The 27220-nt window shown below is 37.9% G+C and overlaps 3 protein-coding genes across 3 annotated transcripts; 2 read left to right on the top strand and 1 right to left on the bottom strand.

Moving 5' to 3' along the window:
- Positions 1 to 10959: 10959 nt before the first annotated feature.
- LOC142178429 (uncharacterized) lies at positions 10960 to 12721 on the top strand. The gene is made up of 3 exons (XM_075247857.1): positions 10960 to 11279; positions 11380 to 11673; positions 11872 to 12721. Exons 1-3 carry the CDS (start codon positions 10960 to 10962, stop codon positions 12719 to 12721), a joined length of 1464 nt encoding a protein of 487 aa, XP_075103958.1.
- Positions 12722 to 20437: 7716 nt separating this feature from the next.
- On the bottom strand, positions 20438 to 23186 carry LOC107774212 (epoxide hydrolase 2). Its single transcript, XM_016593693.2, has 4 exons — positions 22787 to 23186; positions 21496 to 21663; positions 21187 to 21422; positions 20438 to 20976 (listed from the first exon to the last, which is right to left on the bottom strand). The coding sequence occupies exons 1-4, from the start codon at positions 23072 to 23074 to the stop codon at positions 20730 to 20732; spliced, it is 939 nt and encodes a 312-aa protein (XP_016449179.1). The 5' UTR covers positions 23075 to 23186; the 3' UTR covers positions 20438 to 20729.
- Positions 23187 to 24091: 905 nt separating this feature from the next.
- LOC107774211 (protein RTF1 homolog) lies at positions 24092 to 26804 on the top strand. The gene is made up of 2 exons (XM_016593692.2): positions 24092 to 24253; positions 24617 to 26804. The coding sequence occupies exon 2, from the start codon at positions 24657 to 24659 to the stop codon at positions 26619 to 26621; it is 1965 nt and encodes a 654-aa protein (XP_016449178.1). The 5' UTR covers positions 24092 to 24253; positions 24617 to 24656; the 3' UTR covers positions 26622 to 26804.
- The last annotated feature ends 416 nt before the right edge of the window (positions 26805 to 27220 follow it).

Raw genomic sequence — 27220 nt, forward strand, 5'->3', positions numbered from 1 at the left:
CAAAATATTCAAGCTGAATCATACTACCAATTAATCCTAATGCACACTCTACCAAGCCAATAAACATCCGAAAGTAATCATCAACATGAGAATAGACTAAGCTAACAACTAATCACAGAATCATCACCCATAAGCAAGAAACGGACAAAAGAGAATAACAGAACAAAGGCCTGGAAAAATCAGATCAATAAACTACTAATCTAACTGACTAATTAACGATAATTCAGAGCCTAAGTCCTACTGTTAATTGAAATGGCTAACTGATAAAGCATAGAAACACGAACTAATTTAACCTAATAAAATTAGACTTAAAACAAGTAAAAATCAGAATTAACCATGGACAATTTCCACAATCGATCAAATCAAATAGAGAAGAAGAAGAGACTGTTAGGCTACACTGATGTAAATCGAGCTTAGAAAGTTGGAGAGAGACTCACCGACGGAGAGAAAACTCCGGTCAACCACTGCCATTCGAATCTCTCCAGATTTTTGACACGTAACATCCCTAACCATGTGTTTTTACAAGAGAACACATGGTTAAGGATATTACGGTCCAAAATCACAAAGATTTTGGGTTAGGGTTTTGGCCATAAATTCTTAGATTTGAAATTCGAGCCGCTTCACCGAGATTCGAAGGAAGATGGTCATGGATTTGGATTGAGGGAAGTCCGGGGATGGTGTGGTATGATTTTGGTCCAGTTTGGATGAATTTGCGACTTGGCCAGAAAACTTCAATCGGAGATTCAATGAGCTCCGGCAATATTCGAGGGAAACCAATGGTAGAAATGGAAAGAGGAGAGTGAGGAGGACGAGGGGTGTAAATTTGGGGGTGATTAGCATCGGTGTCGCCACCGGCGATCTAGGGGTTTCGGGGCGGCGCGGCTAGGGTTTGTGGGGGGTGAGGAAGACGATGGGGAATGGGGTGGGGGGACCTTCGGACAGTTTTATAGTACACCTACCTCGCCTCTGAGCCGTTGATCTTATTAACCTCGACGGTTTGGATTGATCGACGTCAAACGGCGTCATTTTGATTTTAGCGTATTGGACCGGATGGGGAGAGGGTTCTGGGCTGTTTGGCGTGATGGTTTGGGCTGATGCTCAATTCAGAAGAGGCCCAATTGTTTCTTTGCTTGAGACAGCCCTTTTATTCCTCATTTTAAAGTGTTCTTCTCTTTGAATTTTGATTTTCCAAATTAATTCATCCTTATTTTCCACCTCATTTTTGTTACTAATTATCTAATTTGCAAAGATTGCAAGAAGTTAAAAACTAAACTAAGCTAATTAATGTCTAAAAACTTTTAAAACTAATTTGTGACAATTTCACAATTAAAACAATAAAATGCTAAAGTGAGCTATTTTGTAATTTTCATGTTTTTTTTAAAAACAGTTTAAAAACAAATTAATCCTAAAAATATGAAACTATATCCTGAATGTAAATGCATATTTTTGTATTTTCATGTGAATTAACACGCACAAATAAAAATGCAAACAATTAACAGAAAATGACACAAAAATTTACAAAAATTGTAAAAATAAGGGAAACATCATTTTGTTTAAATTTTTGGGAATAATTTCATATATAGGGCAAAAATCACATGCTCACAATGAGTATCTGAGTACTGAACTGACATGAGTGTCTGAGTACTGAACTGCCATGAGTATTTGAGTAACTAACTGGCATGAGTATCTGAGTATTGAACTGACATAAGTATTTGAGTACTGGAAACTTGAATGTTATAACATGACACGTGAAATACTGGTTGTACCACTGCTAACTCTAGTGGTAAATCCAACTCATAAGCTAATTGATCGATCCTTCACAAGATTCTATATGGCCAAACATAGCACGGACTATGCTTCCCCTTCTATTCAAATCTCATAATGCCTTTCACAGGCAAAACTTTCAGAAACAACCAATCATCAACTTGAAGCTCTAGGTCTCTATGCCGCACATTCGAATAGGACTTTTGGCGACCTGAGCCATCTTCAAACGCTCTTGAATCAACTTAACTTTCTCTATAGTCTGATAGACCAAATTTGGTCCCATCAACTCCCTTTCACCAACTTTTGGACCAACCAATTGGTGATCTACACCTTCGGCCATAAAAATCATGCTTTCAAAATGAGTAAGATAATCCTATTATAAGGCCCATATTTACCATCTCCACTCAAAATATGTGTATTCTGTGATAACCACTGGGCTTTCTGCTGCTCGGCTTTCACTTACTGATAATTCGGATACTTGTCCATAAAGTCTATAATGTTCTTTTTCATGTCGTTCCACCAATAAATCTCCTTAAGACCATGATACATATTTGTGGTACCTGAATAAATAGAACACCTGAAATTCTGTGCTTCTAGCATGATCTTCCCTCTTTAAGTCCATCTATGTCTGGAACACACAATCTGTCGTGGTACCTCAAAGTACTATCATCTCCCCCTTATTCCAAAACTATCATTTTATTCCTATGAATCCTCTCTTTCAGCTACAACAAGTAGGGATCATCAAACTATTTCTCCTTCACTTCGCCTACTAAGAGGGAACAAGGGGGGACAAGTCATATTCTAGACAACAACTCTACTATCTTTGGAGTACGCAAATTGAACTCCAAGCTAGGCTAAGCGGTGAACTTCTTTCACTAGAGTTGTCTTATCTACCTCGATCATGAGTTGTACTTCCCACACTTGATTCTCTTTTTAAGTACTTCCAGAAAACACTTATATAATTGTTGTGAGCTAAGTCTATACTCCGAAGATTAGAGTCTCATGCGATGGAACTACCCTCGTAATACATAACTGAGCATGATTTTTGTATAGCTTTTTTGTGATCACTTTATCATCAATAACTAAGCTCGGTGATTATTCTACTCACTTTGTGTTTCTTACACATATTAGACATAATCCCTATGGTAATTATACAAATTTCCCTCATTACCGAACTGATTTTCTTTTTCATATCCCATGCTAACTATTCGAGTTTCAATTCTCCATCTGGACTTACTGATGGTTTTCACATCACCCCTTAGACCAAATGTCTTGTACTTGTGGATCCTTCCTTTTTTTTGTTGGGATTCTAACAACTTTATTTATCTTCTGCAACTCTTTGCACTTTACGTTAATGATGACTCATCTCCCAACTTACCTCTGAGAAATCTTTCTTACTAGGAAAAACTAAATTATTTATATAAACGGAAAGTTTATGTCTTTATAACTATCATACATAATCGTAATGATTTAACTCTGCCCACACTGCTAATCTTGGGGAAACCCCTTTTCGATAACTCTTAAAGGGCATTCTTCTATAGTTTGCTCTCTCACTACTAGCTGATTTTTTTCCACTGCCACTGTACTTCAGGTTTAACTTAAACTCTTTGAGTTCTAACACATGCATTCGGTATTTCAAACTTCCATCCACTCACTAGAGATAACCTGGCTAAGTGGATCAAATCTTACCTCTACTAGCTCTGCTAAAATTGCTAATTCACTGTATCTACTCAACTTACTTACTATCCTTTCATTAACCACCTGCTAGCATCATATTTTCTTCTCCTGCTTTGAATAACTAAAGTGAAGCATAAGGTTACTCCTAACTTCCACATCATCTAATCATATTCTTTTACCGCACACTATCATTCTTTTTGAACTATGTACATGGATCACACCTAGGGGAATTTCATTTGTCTTAAACAAAATTAGAATATCTAACCCCAAACTTTCTATACACTTCAAAATCATATCATATTATAAACATTTGGAGTAAACACTTAGTCACATAACTTAAGGGGAATTGTCATATTCTTTATCTCACAATAATAGCTGCTTCTTATAGCAATTCACTAACGTCGTACTTTCTATTTCTGATTTGAATAAATCTAAAAAACTTAAAATCGTTCCCTAAAATTCACTATTGGCTGCTATTGGTCCTCATTTCATACATCATATCTTCTAGTCATTTGCATGAGTTGTACGAAATCACATCTTTGGTAACAACAAATGTTTCTGACTCCTAGGTATTTTACCCTTATGCTCTTTTCTATCTAAAACTATAGTGACCAATGTCAGGGTCTGACATCTGAACTATCATCATCCAACTTGTGGCTCCATTTCCAAGAATTAGAAATGAGATTGTTTAATGAGGTAAAACACATATGAATACACTACCATACACAAACTTGTCCTTCAGAGTATACCATCATCAGATAAATCACTTCATGTACCGTCCGATGAGTCTTGGGTCTTAATCTAGACCTAAAATATGCGAAGTTTTCTCTATAATCATTGTTACTTATATTTTCTTTGAGAACCCATATGTATCACTGGATACTCACAAGTCACCAAGAATTTTGATACACTGAAAATTGGATATTTGGTAAACATATAACTGAATACTGGCTTACTGAATAACCATAAACTTGCTAACTGAAGGATTGTATAACTGGTAACTGAGGTAAACTGATAACCATAAGACATGATAATTGCTTTTGTACTTTCTGATAAAGTTATGCTCTATCTGTAATACTATCCATTGCATCCCACTTTTAACATCCTCTAAAGTCTTATATTTACCAACCTATACTCCATGATTATACCCCAATGGGCAATTATCCTCTCTGGGACCTTACGTTTCTCCTGCACGTCGCTTGGGAATCCAATACGTTTGGAATTCGATAGGAAGAGAAGGTTACCTTTTGCTATAAGCTTCATGGCACAATCTAGAGTAGAAAGAAGTGAGACAATCCTGGATGTCTTGGTAGTTAACCATTTATATGAGTGGTCGGCACACACATATAAAGGAAACTCCAATGGACACAACTTCATAGACTCCCTAGAACTCTTGAACCTAGCGCTCTGATACCAAGCTTTGTCATGCCCCGAACCTGGGCCTGGACATAACACGACACTCGGTGCCTAACTAGATGTGACCGAGCGAACCAACTGACTGGCTAAATCAACATGTGATATCATAACATACTGAATGTGGAAGATAAACTAACACATGTTGGTATATTGAAAGTCTGAATAATATAAATCAAAGTAGGAAAATACTAATACAATTTCTTAAACGTATTTGTAGCAAATATAGCTTAACATGAAAAACTTGAGACTTTGTCTAACTGTTACTCTAGTCTATGAAGCCTCTAATGAAATACTGAAAACACTAACTGTTTAAAAATACTTAAGACTGTAAGGTAATAATAAAGCTCCAAAAGAACTGGGGATCACCAAATAGCTAGTACGAGAATCCTATCGCTTTGAATCATTAACCTGTAAATCATTACCTGCATCGTGAGATACAAGCCCCGGGAAAAAGGGACGTCAGTACATTTTAATTGCACTGGTCTGTAAAGCAACTGAAAGAAAGAATTGTAAATGTTGAAACTGAAACTAAGCTGATAATTGAGAATTGATAATTGATAACTAAAATGATAACTATTGAAACTGAAACTGAAACGATAACTAATAACTAATAACTGAACTGGTAACTGAACATATAACTGATAAGTGAACTGAACAAAGGAAGTAAGGATATGAATACTCCCTCTTCTGAATGATGAACAACATGTTTATCTAAAAATTAAACTGTGGCCTCAGGCCCAATATATATATGTGCACAACTGCGGCCTCGAGCCCAAGTATACATATACATAACTGCGACCTCAGGTCCAAAATGCATAAATCATAAACTGCGGCCTCAGGCCCAAATGCATAAAGCATAAACTACGGCGTCAGGCCCAAACATGCATAAAGCATAAACTACGGCCTCAGGCCCAAGTATGCATAAAGCATATAAACTACGACCTCAGGCCCAAATACAGGTGTTCAACATTCAGGAATTTAAAATCAGGAACTGAGAATCATACTGCAATACATGATAGTGAAATACTGAATCACACTGAGTTACATGATACTGGAATACTGAATAGGACTAGGCTGAGACATGTATTCTTGAACTGATTATGAACACTGAAACTTGAATATTGAATAGGACTAGAATGAAACAGGTATACTTGAACTAGTTATGAACACTGAAACTTCAACTGTTTATGACATGCTGAGTAAGCTATACTGAGACTTAGGGACATCAAACCCAAGTCTATATTGAATACAAACTGAGCTCACAACATTCAGAATGAAAGTCATGAACGAGTTATGAAGCTAGAGAATAGAAGTTCTACAACTATTCAAGGAACTAGGCTTAACTATATTTCAGAGGCAACTGATACGTCGTAAAAGAAACATAGTGTAAGGAGAATCATTAATATTCCTAAACATAGAGAGTTAGCCTCACATATCTTAACTTCCTACTCTTGAGCATAATACAACATTCGCCAACCCTTTCAACTTTAATCTATATCAATACAAGTCAAAGGGATTCCATATTAGCAATAATACTGATGTTTTGGTCACTTAGGCATTTTCTTAAACACTTGGTGGCATAAAGCTTCATAGTCCTTATTAATAGTATTTCTACACCCAATAACTCATTCCCTTTCTTCTAGATAAATTCTAAAGTCTCAAATGGTTATAATCAACATCATTCTTTATCACTCATAAGGTAAACAATACCCTTAACCAATAATCAACAATCAACAACCCAAACCTATAACCATTCATGCTTTTCTATCAAACTCATCAGCTCATATCTCATGAACTAGAGTCTATAACCATTAATTCAATGATAGAATCAATTAGAAGGTGAAGATATTACCTTTTTGACGTTCAATCTTCTTGAATTCGAGCTAGTGTTTCTTCTCTCAACAATGGTGTCCAAATCGAATATCTAATGATATGGAGGGTTTACCCATGTTAATAGGATGTTGTAAATCAAAATTAATTTAGAATCACCATTAGAACTTACCTTGGGTGGTGGAGGGACCTTTGAGGAGTTAGGTTTTTGAGAGTTTTCCTTTCTAGGGCAAGTTTTTATGTTTTGGGGTTGTGGGGGACAAAATAGGGCTTAAAATGACTTCCCAAGACTGCCACGGCGTCCCAGTAGGCCTGACCGCGGTAAATAGCTAGAGCACTGCCTACCGACCGCGGTCGCGGTCACGCGGCCAAACAAGGTGGTTATGCACTATTCTGTAAAATTGACATAACCTTTTGCACAGAGCTCCGTTTGGGATCCACAATATATCGTTGGAAAGATATTTCAAAGACCTATAACTTTCGTGCTTTGAGTTTTCCTAAATTTCTTACAAGTTTTCACTAAACCCTGCTGGAATACGGACCTTCTGCAAACTTAGTCGATTTTGTCGAATCTTATGCACCTCACTTTCCATCTTGATTTTGAAACAACTATTTTCACCCATAATCATCCCGATAGGACTTCATATGTCCAAAATATAACCTTTCTTCTCCTTTAACTCATTCATACCTAATCCAAATGTGTGGGGTGTTGCTATTGCGAGCCAAAAATTGAATGATTCTGTATGCACTTGTTGGCTTTCAACCGATGAGTGTCACTTTGCCTAGACGGTCTTGAAAATTTTAGAGTATAGGGCTCATCTTCCTTTTCCTTTGACTCTTGCATTGGCTCATACATATTAATTTACATTTCACCATCTGAACATAATATAGAGAAGTGTCTGGAATGAGGTCCAACGCGCTCAAATACATGAACTTCAAGAATTTTTAACCTCCTCAACAATCACACTAGGGTAAACTAAATTTGTATCATTAACGTCCCTGGTTGACTCTAGTATTACTTCTTCAACATCGACATCCTCAAATTCTAGTTGGTTAGATTGTTGGTGTTCTACTCTGACCTCCTCCATTAGAACATCCGTTTCGGTATCTAATTCATATTCTTCTTGGCTACTATCCACAATATTGGCTTGTTGAGTATTAAATGCTTTAACTAGTTGACTCACTTATCCCTCTAGGTTGAGAATAGTAGCATCTTGCCTTTGTATGAGCATTTGTTTCTCATTATTTTGTTCCACAAGGCACCTTAGCATATTCTTGATCTCTTTCAGGTCATCATCCATGGGTTCTTTGTTCCTATTAACTTCACAAGAAAAAGAAGAAACATCAAAGTAAGGGGTTGGGAAAGATAAGAAATATAAGCACAACCATGAAAGTGATCATCTTGACCACCACACAAATCACACACATTCCACACATACGATTGAGTTGGTGTACATAATTTTGCTACGGGTGGTTACCTCCACTATATGCATGAAGAGGATCAAAAGTAGAATTACCAACATCAAAACTCTCATAATTCCAAGATGTTATTTTTATAAAATCAACAAGTAAAATAAAAATAAAAAAAATCAAATACAAGAAAATAAAAATAAAAGTTCAAACTTGCAACCTAGCAATATGTACACCTACAGCTACACCGTAAGTTCCCCGGCAACGGCATCAAAATTTGATCACGTCCAACTCTAGTCCTAAAAAGGATAAGCGATCGCTGCTAATATAATCCAGTCTAAAAATTCTGAGTCGAATCCCACAGAGAACTAAAGTTTAGCTACAACTTTTTACTATCACTAAGAAGACAAGCTCGAATAATTCCTAAGTTATAAATATTAAGATTCTTGTATCTAATTAACTAACAAATTAAATTAGTATATTAACAACTAGGGATACTAAGGATTGGAGACAAGATTAAGGAGGTCTAGATTTATGATTTCTCCAATTGTCGGAATCCTTTCCACTATATTCTTTATAATTTTGCCTAAGTATTCTCTACCGATCGTGAGTACTTTGAGTGTCATAATTCTCTTCCGAGCAACTTCCACAATTTACTAGATATATTCTTTCGAACTACACTAGCTGGCACTAATTCACCGCTCACTAAGATCGCACCAAGGTTTCGTTATTCCTAATCCCACATTTAAACCCTCAATAGAGATTCCTTACATATGTTAGGAGTGATGTTGTTCAATAACTACCTAAATAGATATATATTTTCCAAGCAATACATACTAAATAGGCACAGTCAATTGAGGGCCCTTTAATCAACAAAGATAATCACGTAAATTTCTCTCTCTAAAAATTCTTTTCTCTCAACGGTAACACCAACGGTAATAGAGTGTATCCACCCCAAATGGATACTTCTCCAGCCAGCCAACCGACGTCTATCACCCAGCCTAAAGACCCACCCACAGAAATAAGGCCACCAGTGGTCCTTCCACCTGACCCAAAAATCTCCTTCTCCACTGCTCTTATAGGAACCACAAGCACCTGCAACACAATCAACACCAGCACTGTGGTGGCAAGGCAAACGACTCACAACAGGAAACCTGTTGTTATCTTCAAAGCCTCCGACTACTATGGTGTAATGGCGGAGAATTGTAAATGGACTTTGGTCAGAAAATTCACCATGGGAAGACCCAAGATTGAAACAATTAGGGCAAAATTCATTGAACAAATTCCTTTGAAAGGAAAGGTAAGAATTGGGGCTTATGACTATAAACATGATTTCATTGAATTTAACAATGAAACAGACTTGAACACTCCTTACTTCCAACGATTTATGGGAATTTATGGAGCCTTACTGAGGATGTTCAAATGGTCTCCTGACTTCAACCCCAATGAGGAAACTTCCTTGGCTCCCATTTGGATTTTATTACCAGAACTCCCTTTCCATATGTTTAAATGGGAGTACCTAAAGCAAGTATTAGAACAAATTGGCACTCCAATGAAGGAGGACATTGCGACCATTGCAAGAACTAGATCACACATGGCCAAAGTCAGGGTAGAAGTCGATCTGATGAAATCACTTCCAGACTCGGTGTTCATCGGCATTGAAGGCGATACAACAAGATTGAAGGGCAAAGATCAAAAACTAGAATACGAGGGTGTCCCAACATTCTGTAAGACATGTAAACTATATGGACACGATTATGAAAGATGCAAGGTTGAGGCAAGAAAGAGAGAACAAGCCAGAGCCAACCAAGAAACTAAAAATGCTGAGAAAAAAGAAGACGAAGCAAGAACTAATATTGCTGGAGAAATAGGAATTAAGGTTACTGAGGGGACACAGACTCATATTGAAAATCAAAAGGACGATGGATTCATACAAGTTAAAAACAAGAGGAACAGGAAAAAAAAGACCTTCCAGGCAGAGAGCTCAAATGTCAATAATAATGAGACCAAAAAAGTTGTTTTGAATCAGCTACAACCTCCACACGACCAGACAACTCTTAAGAACAGAAATACCCAAGCAACATAACCTGCCAAAGACAACCTGGTTGCAAAAATGAGGGAACTACTACTATACAGCGAAAAAGAGCCAATCCAAACAAGAACAGCAGCAGAAACAAGAGAAACAAGACTAAAAAGTCGACTACCCAATGCCTAAAAGTCAAAAACAGACTTTGGATCAAGCAAAAGCCAAAGCAAATAGAAGAGAAAATCATATAAGTAGTACAAAAAAGAAGGGAAAATCAACATGGAGAACATAATAAAAGAGAATACTACGTGCAAGGACCAAGAGATAAGGCTCAACATGAAGGAAAAACAAAAGAGCACGATAGCAGTAGCGCTAGCTCAAACAATCAGATTATGTCCCCAGTCACTGCGGACACGGCTTGCATTCAAAACAAAGGTGGAAAAATTGTTATTGATCTGGGAACACTTGAGCATTTTCCAGGGGAATTGAACAACAAACATAGCCCAGGTATAGAAAACAGTTCTATCTATGAATCAGGAGAGGACATCAATAGTAATCAATCTCATGAGGCCTCCACAGATGATAAAATTGCAAATAGTTCTATAGGAGGAAGTGAGGATGAAGATGAGCCTCACGGACAGTCTAGTTGAAGCTTTTGCATCTGTACCAAAGCATCTTAACGACCCTGTGGAAAAAGAAACAGAGGAGGTGATACAAAAACATGGCCTCTCACCAAGAGGGAACAAAAGAAGAAACCACAAAGGTAAAGGAGGCAACCCCAAAACCTCAAGTACCTTCCAAACACAAGGCAACCTACAAAATCCCAACCTTTCATAATGATTAACATCATCAATTGGAATATTAGGGGAATGATATCCAAGGGTGCAAGTGAAAGATTAGCCAAACTAATCAGAATTCATAAGGCTCACATGGTCATTCTCCATGAACATTTTCTCTCTTCTAACAAGTTAGAAGACTACAAAAGGTACTTTGGTTTTGATCAAGATGTCTCCAATAAATGCAGCAAACTGTGGCCTTCTAGAATAATGAACTGGAGTGTGATGTCATCGACAATAGCAGACAACAGATTACTCTCAATATTAAGGGAGATGAGCAAACATATTGGATCACAACAGTATATGCTAGGAACAGTGCTGTGAAAAGAAGAAATTTGTGGACCAAGCTGAGGAACATAAGCAGCAGAATCAATGGCTCATGGACCATCCTTGGTGACTTCAACACTATTATGGCTCCAGAGGAGAAGAAGGGTGGTACCCTCACACTTTAAGCAAAAGTGCAGACTTCATTAGATGCATGGATGACTGTGGAATGTCAGATCTTAGCTTTACAGGGAATCCTTTTACATGGTGCAATGGCAGCAGGGGAGAAAAAAAAATCAGCACAAGACTGGATAGGGTTCTTATTAATGAAGACTGGGCAAAGAACTTTCAAACAAATAGAGTCGACCACCATGCCAAATCAGGGTTGGATCATAGTCTCATCACCTTTAAATTTGGTAATGAGAACCCTGAAGTTATCAAATACTTCAGGTTCCTTAATTTCTGGACTAAGTAGAGCAACTACAACTCCTTAATTGAAAGCATCTAGAACAAAGAGATCCAGGGAAATGACCAATAGATCCTTCAACAGAAATTAAAAGTTGTAGCCAGGGGCCTTAGCAAATGATCCAAAGAGTCTATTGGAGATGTATTCACTTTAGTCAAACAGACAGAGCTGGAAATGTGTAGGTTAGAGCAGGAATATGAGACTAATAACAACAATGTCAACAGACAGAACCTATACAAGGCCCAAGCACAATATACTAGATGGCTAAAGATGCAAGAATCCATTCTCAAGCAAAAATCCAGAATCAAATGGGCTGAAGAAGGTGACTCTATCTCCAAATATTTTCATAGTGTGATTAAGGAGAAAAGGAGGAGAGCACATATCCACAAAATTAAAGATAATCAAGGAACATGGATTGAGGGCAATGAAGCTATTGCAAATGCTGCTATTGATAATTTCAGCAATTTGTTCATTCACACCCAAAGTGACAATAATCTGTCCATTCTGGAATGCATTGAACTGATGGTCACAGAGAAAAACAACCACCTCATGAACCAGATTCCTGAAGAAGAAGAGATTAAACATATAGTATTCTCTATAGAACCCAACAGCTCTGCAAGCTCGGATGGCTTCAATGGTCACTTCTACCAAGCATCATGGGACACTATTAAAAGGGAGGTTTGCAAGTTTGTTCAAAAATTCATTAATGGTTACAATATTTCCAGATATTACACTCATACTAACTTGGTCCTCATTCCTAAAGTGTCCTCTCATTTATCTTTATCTCAGCTAAGACCCATTAGTCTTTGTAATGTGTCAAACAAGATTATCTCCAAAATTATCAGTGCTAGGATAGCTAACATCCTTCCTAAATTAATCTCCGATAATCAATCTGGTTTTGTTAAAGGCGGATTAATGACTGAAAACATCCTTCTTGCCCAGGAACTTGTTCATGGTATCAAGAAGAACAATCAAGGTGGAAACATTGTCATTAAGCTTGACATGTCAAAAGCTTACGACAAACTCTCTTAGAGTTTCCTCACGGTTGTGCTAAGAAAAATTAACTTCTCTGAAATTATCATAGATTCCATCCATAGACTGATTTCGGAGAACTAGTATTCCATTTTAATTAATGGAAAAAGACATGGATTCTTCAAGTCAACAAGAGGACTGAAACAGGGAGACCCTCTTTCCCCTACTCTATTTATTATAACGGCTGAGGCTTTATCTAGGGCCCTTAACAGACTCAATGAGAACAACCAATTCATTGATTTCTCTATGAATCCCAAAGGACCTAAGATATACCACCTAAGTTATGCCGACGATCTAATTCTTTTCTCTTCTAGCGATAGGAAATTAGTGAAACTGCTAATGGAAATCCTTGAGGACTACCAGGATGCATCTGTCCAAGAGATCAACAAAGAAAAAAGTTTTTTCCTAAAATACAACCATGGAGTTGGCAGAAACAATAAAAGAACCATTAGAAGACTACGAAAATGGACAGGCTTTAAGCACATGCAATTCCCATATACATATCTTGGGTGCCCTATCTAGATAGGCAGGAAGAAGATTTGCTACTTCGCCGACCTGGACACAAAAGTGCTAAACAAAGGGGGAGGATGGCAAGGGAGACTCCTATCATTTGGTAGTAAATCCATTATAATCAAGCACATCTTTTAGTCCCAAACTTTATATTTGCTGGCAGCTATGGTACCTCCTAAATCCATTATCAAGCAGATTGAAATGTACCTTGCAAATTTCTTCTAGGGAGAGAAAGAAGGTAAAAGGAGTTATCACTGGTGCTCTTAGGATAATATGAGCTATCCTACTGATGAGGGAGGAGTTGGGTTTAAAAAGATCCAAGATATATGCAACTCATTTGCAGCAAAAAGATGGTGGAGATTCAGGGTGGAAAATAACTTATGGACAAAATTTCTCCGAGCTAAATAATGTTAAGATCCAATCCAATCTCTAAAAGGTTGGATTCTAAAGACTCTAACTCATGGAGGAGCCTAATGGAGACCATAGATTAAGTGGAAGCTTACATTCATTGGAAGATCAACAAGGGTAATAGTCTATTTTGGTGGGATAGATGGCTATCATCAGGGAACATCAAAACAATAGCCAACCCCTCCCCCCCCCCCACCAAAAAAACCAGAAAACACCAATGTCAAGGAATTCTTCAATAACCAAGGATGGAACACGGAGCTTCTTCAAGAAACTATGCCTCAGAGAGTCATTGATGAAATTGAGCAAATCAAGATTGGTTACAACTATATACAGGATCAAGCTGTATGGACCCCCAACCCCCAAGGATCCTTTTTATTGTTCTTCTGCCTACCAGCTTCTAAGAAAAAGAAAAGACTCCTCACCTCAGTTGGCCAAAATTTGGAATAAACATCTACCTTTCAAAATCTCCTTTGCTACATGGAGAATACTGAAAGGCAGGCTACCACTTGGTAATATTGTACTAAAATTCGGTACTAACAGTATATCTAGCTGTTGTTGTTGCAGGGTGCCAGAAGAAGAAACCATGAACCATGTCTTCGCAACTAGCAACACAACAAAAAAGGTATGGAACACTATGTCCACTCTACTAGGATTTCGGACCACGGGAAGGAATATTCTATGCATCATAACTCAATGGTGGAGCAGACATCCAAAAAATAATGTGCATAAGTTTCTACTACAAATCACTCCAATTATAATATGCTGGGAAATATGGAAGGCCAGGTGTGGTAAGAAATATGGTAAGAAGACTATTTCTATTTTTAGAATATGTCAACAGGTTCTTTTTCAGGTAAACGTTTCCATGGGCCAAAAATACAGCCAGATGGATTGGAATTGAACATGGAACAATGTATACAAGGTGGTAAAGGATTACAAGAGTAGACTGAAGAGTATTATGGTTCTTTGGGAACCCCCTGACAGTAATCAATGGAAAATAAACACAGACGGAAGTTTCTGCACAAACGCAGGCAAAGCAGGCATTGGGGGTGTTGTTAGGAAAAGAAATGGTAAAATGGTGATTGTCTTCTCTGCACCAGTACATTTCTCGACTAACAATTACTCTGAAGTGCAAGCGGCCTTGTTTGTTGTACTCTGGTGTTGTGACCATAACTGCCAAGACCTAATACTTGAATTAGACTCTCTCCTGGTTGTCAACATGATCCAAGGGAAATACAATACCCCATGGAGACTAAAAGAAGGAGTCACACTTATTCAACAAAAGGTGCAACAACACGACATCAAGATAAAATATTGCTACATGGAAGGAAATGAAGTGGTCGACGCTTTGTCCAAAAATGCTACTACTCTCATGCAGCAGGCCATCATCCTCAATGAAACTGATATGCCTACTGAGGCCAGAAAAGCAACGACTATGGATAGAATGCAGATCCTAAATTTCAAAATTAGACCAAGGAATCACTCAGGATGGGTATTTGAACCTCCTTAAACGATAAGGAAAGAGCTACTGCTGTACCGAATCATATCCTATGATAGTAGCTCTTTTATAACTTAATAGGCCTAGTCATTTTAGTTTTTCTAGCAACAATGTGACTATGTGAGGTTTTGGTCTATGTCCCCCTCCTTGTACTATTTTGCTAGTGAATAAACAGGGTAGGGGTCTATGCCAAACCCCCTAACACCATAGGAGATGAAAACCTGGGTGGATGGTTTTAATAAAAATAAAAATAAAAATTGAGGGCCCTTCAGTCAACTAAAATAATCACGTAGTTGAACAAGAAGAGAAAATCCAACGGCAAAATAATATTAAATGCCACAGAAAAATCATCCTTCAAAAGGTTCCATCAAAACTCTAGATAATAAATTAGCTATTCATAATAGTATGCATAATTGCAATACTAGAATTCATAACCAATAATGAAAATTAGGAAGAAGGAAGTGAAAAACTCGTAGAAGAATTCTCCGTCTTGCTCCTAGTGTGTTCTTGCCTCCTTAGGTCGAATCCCCTCTCCGAAAACGTCCTCTTTAGGTTGAATCTGCTCTAAAAAAATATCTCCCCCTTCTTCTTAGACATGTTTAGGGAGTATTTATAAGCTAGGGTTGAAGTCCTTAAGTCCAAATCCAAGTCGGAGTTTTTTAACCTGCGAGTTTTAATTACCGAGCTATACACCTCACGAGGCTAGGCTTATAGCGCGGTCAACCTGGCTACAGACCTCGCGAAGCCTGGTCTGGAGCGTGTTCAACCTGGCTATAGACCTCGCTAAGCCTGGTCTATAGCACGATAGAGCTGGCTATAGAGTTGGCTTTACTTGGTCCGTAGCACGGTTTGGGTACTTGATGCTTTTGTGCTTTTTTCTTGCATTTTTTCCCTCTTTTTGTGCAACTTTCATTCGTCTTTGTCTTCCAATACTCCTACATATAAAATAACATAATTTAGCTCAAACGTTGTACAATTAACCACTAAACTAAAATATTATAGGGCGAGTAATGTAATAAAAATATACTCCCTCCGTTCCAATTTATGTGAACCTGTTTGACTGGACACGGAGTTTAACATAAAATAAAGACTTTTTGAATTTGTGATCTTAAACAAGTCAAAAAGGGGCCCAGAGTATTTATGTCGTTATAAAATCTTCTTATTAAGGATAGAATCGTAAATTTAAGCTAAATTGTTTCTAAATTTAGAAAGTGGTCATTCTTTTTGGAATGGGCCAAAAAGAAAATAGGTTCACATAAACTGGATCAGAGGGAGTAGTATTTTGGCCTAACATCAGACATTCATTTGATAGATGAACCAGCGTTTGGATGCTGCCAGGGCCACTATTGATCTGATTGTCACCATCTTTTCCACAGGTTAGAAGGTCTCTGTATAATCCAGTCCCTCCTTTTGACTGTAGCCTTTAGCTACCAATCTAGCTTTATATCTCTCTATCTCCCCTGAGGCCTGATACTTGATCTTGAATATCTATTTACAACCAATATGGATCTTGTCAGTAGGAAGATCAACTCCATGTGTGATTAGCTTCTAGAGCAGCAATTTCAAGCTGCATTGCTTCTACCCATTTTGGATCCAAAGTAGCCTCTCTGAAAGTCTGAGGCTATTTGATAGCTGTGTATGCTGACAGAGCCTGCTTCTAAGACAGTTTAATAGCAGTATAGGACACATATGAAGCCATAGGATATTGACAAGATTTGTTCTTGACAGGAATCACATAATCCTGCATCCAAGTAGGTTGCATCCCTTCTCTAGTGGACCTTCTTAACTCCTGATGAGGTGGAGTCTCAGAAGGTTGATCATGAGACTCTGAAGTTGAAGCAATAAACTCAGTAAGTGAGGAAGTGGCACTATGCTAATGTTCTTTATTAGGTGCATACAAAGTAGCATGGGGTAGTTCTTGACAGGCAGCAGAGTGATGTGAGGAGGCACCCTGTGAGTAGGCCTCTGCAGCTGGTAGCAAGTCAAGAATATGAAATATAAGGGTACTAGCATCCTTCATGTGTTTGAAGGGAAAGAAATGTTCCTAAAGTACTACATGTCTGCTTTCAAATAAGGACTTGGTGTGCAGACTGTAGATCTTGTATCCCTTTTGTGTGGAAGAATAACCTAGCAAGATTACAGGAAGAGCTATTGGTGCAAACTTATCATTCTTCTTTGGATTGGATGCATAACATAGACACTCAAAAACTCTAAGGTGTATGAGAGAAGGAGGATGCAACTGAAGCATTTCAAAAGGTGATTTGTTATGTAATACTCTGGAAGGCAGCATGTTAATAAGGTAAACTGTAGTGCTAACACATTCACCCCAGAACTTTAGAGGAACAGCTTCTTGAAACCTGAGTGATCTGGCTATTTCAAGGATTGTTCTGTATTTTCTTTCTACCACTCCATTCTGCTGAGGAGCATAAACACAAGAACTCTGGTGAATAATTCCAAGAGAGGAGACCAATGCTTTGAAGTCAGAACTAAAAAATTCATGCCCATTATCCGTCCTGAAAGTTTTAACAATAGTTGAGAAAGTATTCTGCATTATGGTTAAGAAGTTTCTGATGACCACTATAGCATCAGACTTAGAATTAATTAAGAGCAACCAAGTATATCTAGCATAGTCATCCGCAATAGTGACAAAGTATCTTTTTTCATCATATGTACCCTATAGGGCCCCCAGATATCGCAATGTACCAGTTCAAATATTGATTTAGCAGTTGCAGTACTCAACTGAAAAGGTAACTTTGATTGCTTTGCTACAAGGCACACAGTACAATGATATGAACCTACATTTTTCAATGCTCTAAGTACATCATGCCTTTTGATTACATCAATAGGAGCATGTCCTAATCTGAGATGCCATAGATGAGTAGATTCAGAACTAATAGACTCAGAACTAAGGTTAGCTGTGTGTGCACATTTATTTAACAGCTGTGATTTCTGGAGTGAGTCCCTTTCAGTAGATAGAGTTCATGCTCTTCCTTACCAATCCCCAACACCTAACCATTGTAGAGGTCCTGAAATATGCAGAAATCAGGGAAGAATACCACTAAGCACTATAATTCCTTGGTAAGTTGAGAAACAGACAGTAGATTGTATTTAAAGTCAGGTATATACAACACATCACTAATAGTCTGGTCTTTAAGTACTGTAGTATTTCCTGATTGTGATATTGTCACTACATTTACTGTTGGTAATTGAACTGTGCCTCTTTGATGTTTTGGTAAAACCTGATAGTTGTTTAACATCTGTAGATTAGATGCCATGTGATTTGAGGCACATGTGTCTACTATCCAGTTGTGATTAAGATACTTAGATAGTTAGGCTATCAGAGTACCTGCAGCAACAGCCTTGGAAGATGATCCCTCTTCAGCACTTTTGTTGAGTAGCTGGACAATCTGTTGATATTGTTGTTGTGTAAGATAGGGTGCAGGTGGTGGAGACTGAGAATACGTGGCAGATTGAGGCATCATAGATATCATAGGGTATTGAGGCATAATAACAGGTTGAGACATAATGATCTCCTCTACCATGTTGACCTGCATGTTGAACTCCAACCTGCATCTATGGCCCTTCTCCCAGCTGATGGACATCAGCACTAGCATGATTAGCATATAGACCAGGGGTTCCTCCTTTCTTCTTATGTTTAAAATCAGCTAGATAGCCAATTAGCTTATAACCATTTTCCTTAGTATGTCCTTTGTAGTAGCAGTATTCACACTGTATTTGATTTCTCCTTTGTTTGAAATTACCTCCTGAGTTAACAGAGGTTCTATTACTGTAAAGATCAGTACTCGCCATTGTCTCAGACACTTGAATTGTTTGTGAGAAATTTGCCAAACTCCTTTAACTTTCCTGATCCACTAGTAGAGGGTAGGCCTTGTTGATACTAGGAATTGGGGACATCATCATAATTTGACTTCTGAATTGTGAGTATGACTCATTTAGGCTCATAAGAAATTGCAGAAGCCTGTGTTGTTCAAAGTGCTGAGCAAACTTTTTCGATTTTGGACATGGACAAACAGGGTTGGGCATGAGAGCATCAAACTTGTCCCAAAGATCCCTCAGTTTCAAAAAATAGTCAGATATGGTCATGGTTCCTTGAGTCAATGTATGAATTTCTCTATGGAGATAGAGAACTCTCGAACCATTCACTTTATCAAACATTCAGGGTCGTTTTCTATGATTACAAGGAGAAGAGTTAATACATTACACTACTTAATAGGCCTGGTCTAACTACATTCATAATCCATGCGAGAACTACACCATTGACTACAGTTCAGGTACAAATTTAGATTTAGGAAATCGTCCATCCACAAAACCTAGTTTACTCTTGCCTAGCAAACCAATCCTCATAGATCTACTCCACAAAGCATAGTTATCTGATCCGGTTAATTGAAGAGAAATCAGAGTACTACTTGGAGTATCCGTTGGTTGAAGAAAGAGAGGATGATTGTGATCAATTGTGGGAATATTGACAGTAGCAGTTGTGCCATCACTTGAATCAGCGGTTGTGACATTCACATCATCTCCAATCGCCATTGCTGAACAGAGTTTCAGACCTAGATTCAACACTTGCAAACCCTAATTTCACCACGCGTCACTAGAAGGCCATTCTACAGGTCTTATGCAGAATTAAAGCAATACTAGAAATGGAGAGTGAAATTGAGTTAGTGATTAAGCGTAGATCGAGTCTCAAAGCTCTAATACCATGTTGACTGCCATGGAAATGGCATTTGAGCTAGAACAAAGACGAGCTTGAGAAGAGAGGATGTGATTTTGTAAAATATCAAAACTTAATACAATCACTGTACACCCAGTGTATATATATAACTAACCTACAATGTTAACTAACTTCTGGAACCTTCTAACTAACTGCTAACTGACTAGCTTAATTGACTAAATAAGATTAACCACCTACTCACTGCTAACTTGACTCTAGTTACATCAGCTTGTTAGCTTTAACCATAGTCAACACAATCGCATTTAGCATTTTGCAAAGTCGCATTTGAGATATCTCATTTATAAGTCGCAATTGACGAAATGAGATGTATATTCTCCACATTTATAAGTCAAAAAGTCACAATTCAGAATATGCGTTATAAATTTCATTTCTAAAATCAATTTAATTTAAACATCATCTCCCAGATTTTTCGTTACCTGACATGTAAATGGCATTTCATATTTTTGGAATTCTAACAAAAATTACACTCTAAAAATTCAGAAGAGTTTGTATCTGTATGTTCAGGGTAGTTGAAGGTTAGAGTAGGAAGCAAGATCAATGAACTCACAAGTCACAAGGAAGAAGAAAGGAAGAACATAAAGAGAATAAGCATCCACAATTCTCTAATAACAAAACAATAGCCTAGCCTTGAGATAGGAAGATAGTAGAGCCCTTCTTAAAATTGGCCAAAATCTAGGCTAATTTTATTACCCAGTGCACTAAAAATAAGGTTAAAAGGATGCCCTTGAATTTTCATATAAGACTTTGTTGTCCAACGCAGGATGTCACAATTGACACCAGAGTTCATTGAAATACTTGAGATCTCTTTGCAGTTCCAAAATCCAAGAAGCTGAACATCCAAATTAAGAATGACTTTTGAGAAACTTGAGTATCAGCTCATTGACCTGGTCTGGTAATTGCTCTTGAACAAAGTGGGAACCTTCTAGCAAGAACACTATCTCCAAATTGGTAGCTAAATGTTTCACATGCCCACTTCTTATGTAGTCCTCTATTCCTGGAAATTTCAAGGTGTAGTCTTTTTCCCCCATGATCAGCAGCGCTGGGGCCTTAACTATGTGGTTTGAAATGTTGAACTCTTCATTGAGTGACCTGTGACATAGCATGTTCATTCAAAAACTTACTGATGGTAATGGATACTACGTTACAGATAAGCTCGTCAAGAAAGTAATAATGGCTAAATGGAAACTGAAACATGTATTTCCATTATTGCCTTCTTCGTGGCTTATCGGCAATAAGCTGTCTGTTATATTCCTCATGTATCGGATCTTCCAAAATTAGTACATGCATTAAGTCTCTTACCTATAAGGAACCTTTAATGCAGTTCGAAATCCAGATTTCTCATATAGAGCACCATATGCTGAAAGGTCTTCGTCCGAGAACCAAAGGGGTAGAGGGGTTGATGAGTCCACTAAATCCAGTATCTCCTGATCAGGTAATGCTATTGGTATGTCACTTCTGGAGAAGAGGATGTATATGTTGCGCAAAACAGTTTTAGCATCAAGCCTAGCAAAATCTGCTTCTGCCCTTCCTGGTTCCTGAATTTGAGAAAGGAAGTTACCTAATTGCAAAAACTACATACTTCATATTCTGTTTTTAGCAAAAAGATACCTGCCATCTGGAAACATAGAAGCCTTCTGGAAGGGTCTCGAGAAATTTTCGAGGACCTAAAGGTACAAAAGGAGTACCCAATGTGACGACTCCTATGACTCGTTCGGGGTGTAAGAGAACCAGTAACTGAGCCAGCCTAGCACCAAAATCTTTAGCAACTAGAGTTACCTGTCAACTTAAGTTGTTAGCGGGAGAATCTAAATAGTAAAAGTATACATTACAAGAAATTACTTAATAACGACATGAGATGTTCTTATTATTTAACTTAGACATAACAAATCAAAGCGTTCCGTCTTAAAACTTCCCACTTTTTGCACTCTTACTGATGAAGATCCAAGAAACTTTCAAAGTACATTCGTGCAGACAGACAATGGATAATGTTTTAGCATACAACACAGCAGAACAAATTCACTGTCTCAGTTCTCCCTAGATCTGTCCTATTTGCTTTTATGCGTTATCCCAAAATGTCGTCTGCTCTTACTTTTTCAGCCCAAAAACTAAGGCCAGTTGAATATCTATGATCTGCCTATCACATATACCCTTTTCTTATGGAATGATACGATCAGCTAGCTGTAGCTTTATATCAGCTAGGCACAGTGCAGGATTTCTGTTGGATCAGAAAGCTTTTGGAGTTAGGACTGTAGCATTATGAAACCCACTTTTACTCATCTTAATTACAACTTTATTCTACTCTAATACATCATAAAAAATCAAAATATGCCCCTATATATTTCTCAACAAAATAATACAATTCCTACTTCCAGACTTCCAGTATTCTCTTAATAATCGTTATTAATACTGGAAAAACAAATGGGAAGGATGAGGGTATAGAATGATCAATTTTTAGCTCCAATTTAGGCAAAAATAAAAATAAAAATTGTATCAACCCTTAGCCGTGTTAGTTTAGTAACAAACTTATCCAATGCCATCTAAAGTGAGAATATATGATAAAGGGCAACCCGGTGCACTAAGCTCCCGCTATGCGCGGGGTCTGGGGAATAGCCGGACCACAAGGGTCTATTCTAAGCAACCTTACCCTGCATTTCTGCAAGAGGCTGTTTCCAGTCTCGAGCCAAATTGAGAGTATATGATATTTACTCTAATATAAGTTTAACCAAATTACAAAGACAAAATGAGCATCTTTAAGTCAACTAGTAAACACAGCTCAAATCCAAAGTTCCAGCAGATGCATTTGCAGTATAAGGTAAGAATAAACAATAATGATAGTAATTAAGGAGTGTAAAAATGAATCTCAGATCAAATATAGTAATGGAACTACAAAAGTACTGACTTTAGAAATGCCAAGAGCATCAAGGAGAGCAACCAAGTCATTAACGAAGTCAGAGAATGTGGTCTTCCCGGGTTCGGGTGGCGGGTCGGATAGTCCATAACCTCTGTAATCGGGTGCAATGGCTCTGAAACCAGCATTAGCCACAGCAACCATCTGGTGCCTCCAAGAATACCATATCTCAGGGAAACCATGCAAGAACAACACCACTGGTTTTGACCCATTTCCAATCTCAGCTATATGTAGCTTTAGCTCATTCACTTCAACGAATTTGTGCTCTATTTTATCCATCTCTGATCTCTCTGTGTCTTGACTTTCACTTTCACTCTTTCTGACTCTTCTTTTTGGGAAAGAAGAAAACAAGTATATTTGGAATTTTAAACTACCTCATAATCACTATCGACAATAAATGTCTTGTTCTTATTCATGCTACATATTAATGTAATTATTGATGCCATTATTAATTAAACGTCTTCCTAATTTATTTAACACGGGATTAAAAATGATCACATGTGGCATATGACATAAAATAAATAGTAAAGTGACAGAATATTGCTTGAAACACTACTAATTAAAAACAGGAATTTGCGACGACCAAATTATGTAGCTAAACAGAAAAATTCGTTATTAATCCCATTTAAGAATGAATTAACGATATATTAGGAAGAGATTTTATTAGCTACGAGCAATTTAGCGTCAAATTAGCGACAAAAGAGTACAAATAATTCGCGCAAATCCAACAAAAAGTAGGGTGCATTGGTATAAAAAAAAACTTATAGGGGATATTATTTAGTTGAGATTAAATTTTTGTCAATTATGATGTTTCTCGGGAGTATTCTCAACAAAAATGATTTGGTCATAGACAATACACCTAATTAAGTATGAATATCAAATAATTACCAGATAATAGTTGAATTATTTCGGTTGGCCATCTAGTCACTAATCCTGCTATATGTCTCGTGAAATTCTTGTCGTAATGATAATTATTATGTACAATTATTTTTGGAGTTTATTGTTCAGATGATCATTAATTAATAAAAATTGTGTAAAGAAAGACATAATTCTTTTTACTATTTGTTACGAAAAGTTACTTTGTCATTGCTATTTCACTCGCAAAAGTCATCTTAGCCAGAAGTTGATATTTTGGTATCATTTAATGACATGGAAACACACTGATATCTACATGATTAAAGAAAATATACACTAATTATAAAGATAAATATTTTTTGTATATTAAAAAAATATACATATTATTTTAGATGTCAGCTATACAGAGTATATTTCCCAATTTTAAACCTTCTTAAAAATATTCGGAACTTTAGCCCAAGCCCAACAAATGGACCCTAAATCCAAATCCGAACCGCTAACTGCCTTCGCAACCATTCTCTGCTCTGCGCCCTAATTTGTTGCTTCTCATCTCCCTCCGGCGAACTTCTCCACGTTCTCGTCATAATTCGGCTGTATCGAATTGTATGTCTCTAATTTTTTTTCCTCTCTCACTCAATCCCTTAGTTGTTATCCTTTCTGTTATTCGCTTTGCTATTATTTTAGTGCTAAATTTTTGGCTTGATTGAGCAGAAATTTAGAGTTTTTGAATGATTAATAGAGTTGAATGGATCTGAATCGGTAGTTACCTGTTTGGTTCATCAGCATGCTATATTTGCCTGTTCTTTTTGTATTCTGTATCCAGCCTTAGGGTTTCAATTGGGTGATTTTGACTTATAAATTAATATTTCCTTGTTAATCTGCTAATTATTGTGTTTATTGCTTTTATTTTGGGTAAATTATCGAAATATTAACTAAAATTTTGCTTCTTTTACGTGGTTTTTGAAGTTGTTGTTAATTGCCAAGTAGCTGAGTGGAATAGAAGATCATGGAAGAAGAGTTAACTGATTTGCTCTTGGAGGCTGCTGGCAGAACTAATACGGGCGGAAGGAACCGCCCGCCTCCATCGTCTAGAAGGCATCACAAGAGTTCATATTCTGATGATGGAAGTGATTCCAGGGACGATGATTCTGATGATGATCGTGGGTATTCGAATAGAAAGCTTTCCGGTTCACAAGTTCCTCTCAAGAAGAGATTGGACCCTCCGGAAAGAGATGATGATCGTAGCAGTCACGGAGAAGGTGACGATGATGGAGATGGTTATGGGGATGAGCGCGATAGTGATGATGATTCTATTGGCAGTGATCTTTACAAGGACGAAGAAGACAGGCAAAAGCTTGCTCAGATGTCGGAACTGGATAGAGAAATGATATTGACTGATCGTGCATCGAAGAAATCTGACAGGAGTCTGCAGGAAAAAATCTCTGGAAAAATTAAGAATAGGAGCCAACCCAGGAAACCAAGTTCACCCCCTTCACATTCACGTGGCATGCGGTCATCAACAAGAGCTTTGGACAGGGCAGCTGATAGAGATGATGCATTGAATGAGATACGAGCAAAACGAGCAAGACAGCAGGATCCGGAGGGTAACTGGAAACTGAGGGATGCAGGTCGAAAAGGTTCTGGAGGCAGGGGTTATTCACCAGTCAAACGTAGAAGCTTTACAGCTGCAGCCCTGGGTAGTAGTCCTACCAGGGGGGAAAGCGATTCACGCAGTAATGAGGGAGATTCATCAGGCGATGATGGAATGGATGACAGTGATGATGACAAATCACCAGAGTCACAGTTGCCAACGTTTGAGGATATAAAAGAAATCACCATTCGGCGGTCAAAACTGGCGAAATGGTTTATGGAGCCCTTCTTTGATGAGTTAATTGTGGGCTGTTTTGTACGAGTTGGCATTGGGAGGTCAAGATCTGGTCCTATCTATAGGCTCTGTATTGTCCGCAATGTTGATGCCACAGATCCTAATCGACAGTACAAGCTAGAAAATAAAACCACATTCAAATTTCTAAATCTTATTTGGGGAAATGATAGCTCTGCTGCTAGGTGGCAGATGGCTATGGTTTCAGACTCTCCTCCTCTAAGGGATGAGTTTGATCAGTGGGTAAAGGAAGTAGAACGAAGTGGTGGTCGTATGCCCAGTAAACAAGATGTGTTGGAAAAAAAAGAGGCCATACAGAAGTCTAACACATTCGTTTACTCTGCTGACACTGTAAAGCAGATGTTGCAGCAGAAAAAATCTGCAACATGGAGGCCGCTCAATGTAGCTGCTGTGAAGGATCGTTTCAGAAGGGAGATGGAAGTGGCCAAAATGAAGAATGATGAGGCAGAGGTTGAGAGGATTAAGGCAAGACTGCAGGAACTGGAGGCTAGCAGGAAGGCCCAAGAGAAAGATGACAAGGCCCGCAGGCTGGCTGAGATGAACCGAAAGAATAGGGTCGAGAATTTCAAGAATGCGTCTGAACTCAGACCAGTGAATCAACTGTTAAAAGCTGGTGAGGCTGGGTATGATCCCTTCTCGAGAAGGTGGACTAGGTCTACGAATTATTTTGCAAAAAGTGCTAATGAAGCAGCAGTAGGTGCATCAAATGGGGAAGCTGCTGCTGCATTAGCAGTTGTAGATAATAATGGGGCTGGTGGTATTGCCGACGGAGGAATGGCAGCTACAGCAGCAGCCTTGCAGGCTGCAGCAGGTGCTGGAAAGTTGGTGGATACTATTGCTCCGGTTGATCTAGGAACAGAATCAAATACGCTACATGATTTCGATCTGCCTATCTCATTGGCTGTGCTTCAGAAGTTCGGAGGGCCTCAAGGATCCCAAGCAGGATTTATTGCTCGAAAACAGAGGATAGAAGCAACTGTTGGATGTAGAGTTCCTGAGAATGATGGGAGAAGACATGCACTAACTTTAAGTGTCAGCGACTACAAGAGAAGGAGAGGGCTCCTTTGAGATGTACTGCTGTTACCACTTCCAATCTGTTTCTTCCAGATATGAGCTGTTCTATGCTTTTGCTATTAAGCCAAATGGATTGTCCTTCCCTTTGGATTGTTGTTACTTGGGATTTATTTACAAACTGTGAAACTAGAGAGTGCACTTTTAACTGTTATATCAAGTATTTTGGAATTGGACGAAGAATGCATTGGTGTCACTGTTTTATTATTCTCTAATTTACCCCAAAAGTACAAGAAAACTACTCGTTTTACTTGTGAATTTGTTTTCCAGATTTGTGCATTTCCGTCAAGCAAAAATGGCAATCAATTTGGACCGTTAAAAGTCGAAAAGAATATTTTGCTTCACCTCTAATGAAATTCCATGACGAAAAAACATATACACATGGTGTTTACCCCAGATTACATGAATTTATCATGGTAAAAGGTAGAAAATGAATATTGTATTAATTAATCATCCTTTTAATAAAATGGAATTTCATGTTTTTTCTATCAACCTAAACAATCAGTTATTGTTTTGATAAAAAAAAATATCTCTCTCTATATATATAAAGAGTTGAATTTTAATTCATGAGTCATTTGACGAATCTATTAGAAGAT

This window comes from Nicotiana tabacum, chromosome 3 (assembly GCF_000715075.1).
Source record: "Nicotiana tabacum cultivar K326 chromosome 3, ASM71507v2, whole genome shotgun sequence".
NCBI lineage: Eukaryota > Viridiplantae > Streptophyta > Magnoliopsida > Solanales > Solanaceae > Nicotiana > Nicotiana tabacum.

Coding starts and splice junctions, on each gene's coding strand:
- LOC107774211 (XM_016593692.2), top strand. CDS start 24,657: ATGGAAGAAGAGTTAACTGATTTGCTCTTGGAGGCTGCTGGCAGAACT.
- LOC142178429 (XM_075247857.1), top strand. CDS start 10,960: ATGATTAACATCATCAATTGGAATATTAGGGGAATGATATCCAAGGGT. Junction 11,280..11,379: donor TATATGCTAGGAACAGTGCT/GTGAAAAGAAGA, acceptor TTATGGCTCCAG/AGGAGAAGAAGGGTGGTACC. Junction 11,674..11,871: donor GAAGTTATCAAATACTTCAG/GTTCCTTAATTT, acceptor GGAAATGTGTAG/GTTAGAGCAGGAATATGAGA.
- LOC107774212 (XM_016593693.2), bottom strand. CDS start 23,074: ATGGATAAAATAGAGCACAAATTCGTTGAAGTGAATGAGCTAAAGCTA. Junction 21,423..21,495: donor TCTATGTTTCCAGATGGCAG/GTATCTTTTTGC, acceptor TCTCAAATTCAG/GAACCAGGAAGGGCAGAAGC. Junction 20,977..21,186: donor GCATTAAAGGTTCCTTATAG/GTAAGAGACTTA, acceptor GCTATGTCACAG/GTCACTCAATGAAGAGTTCA.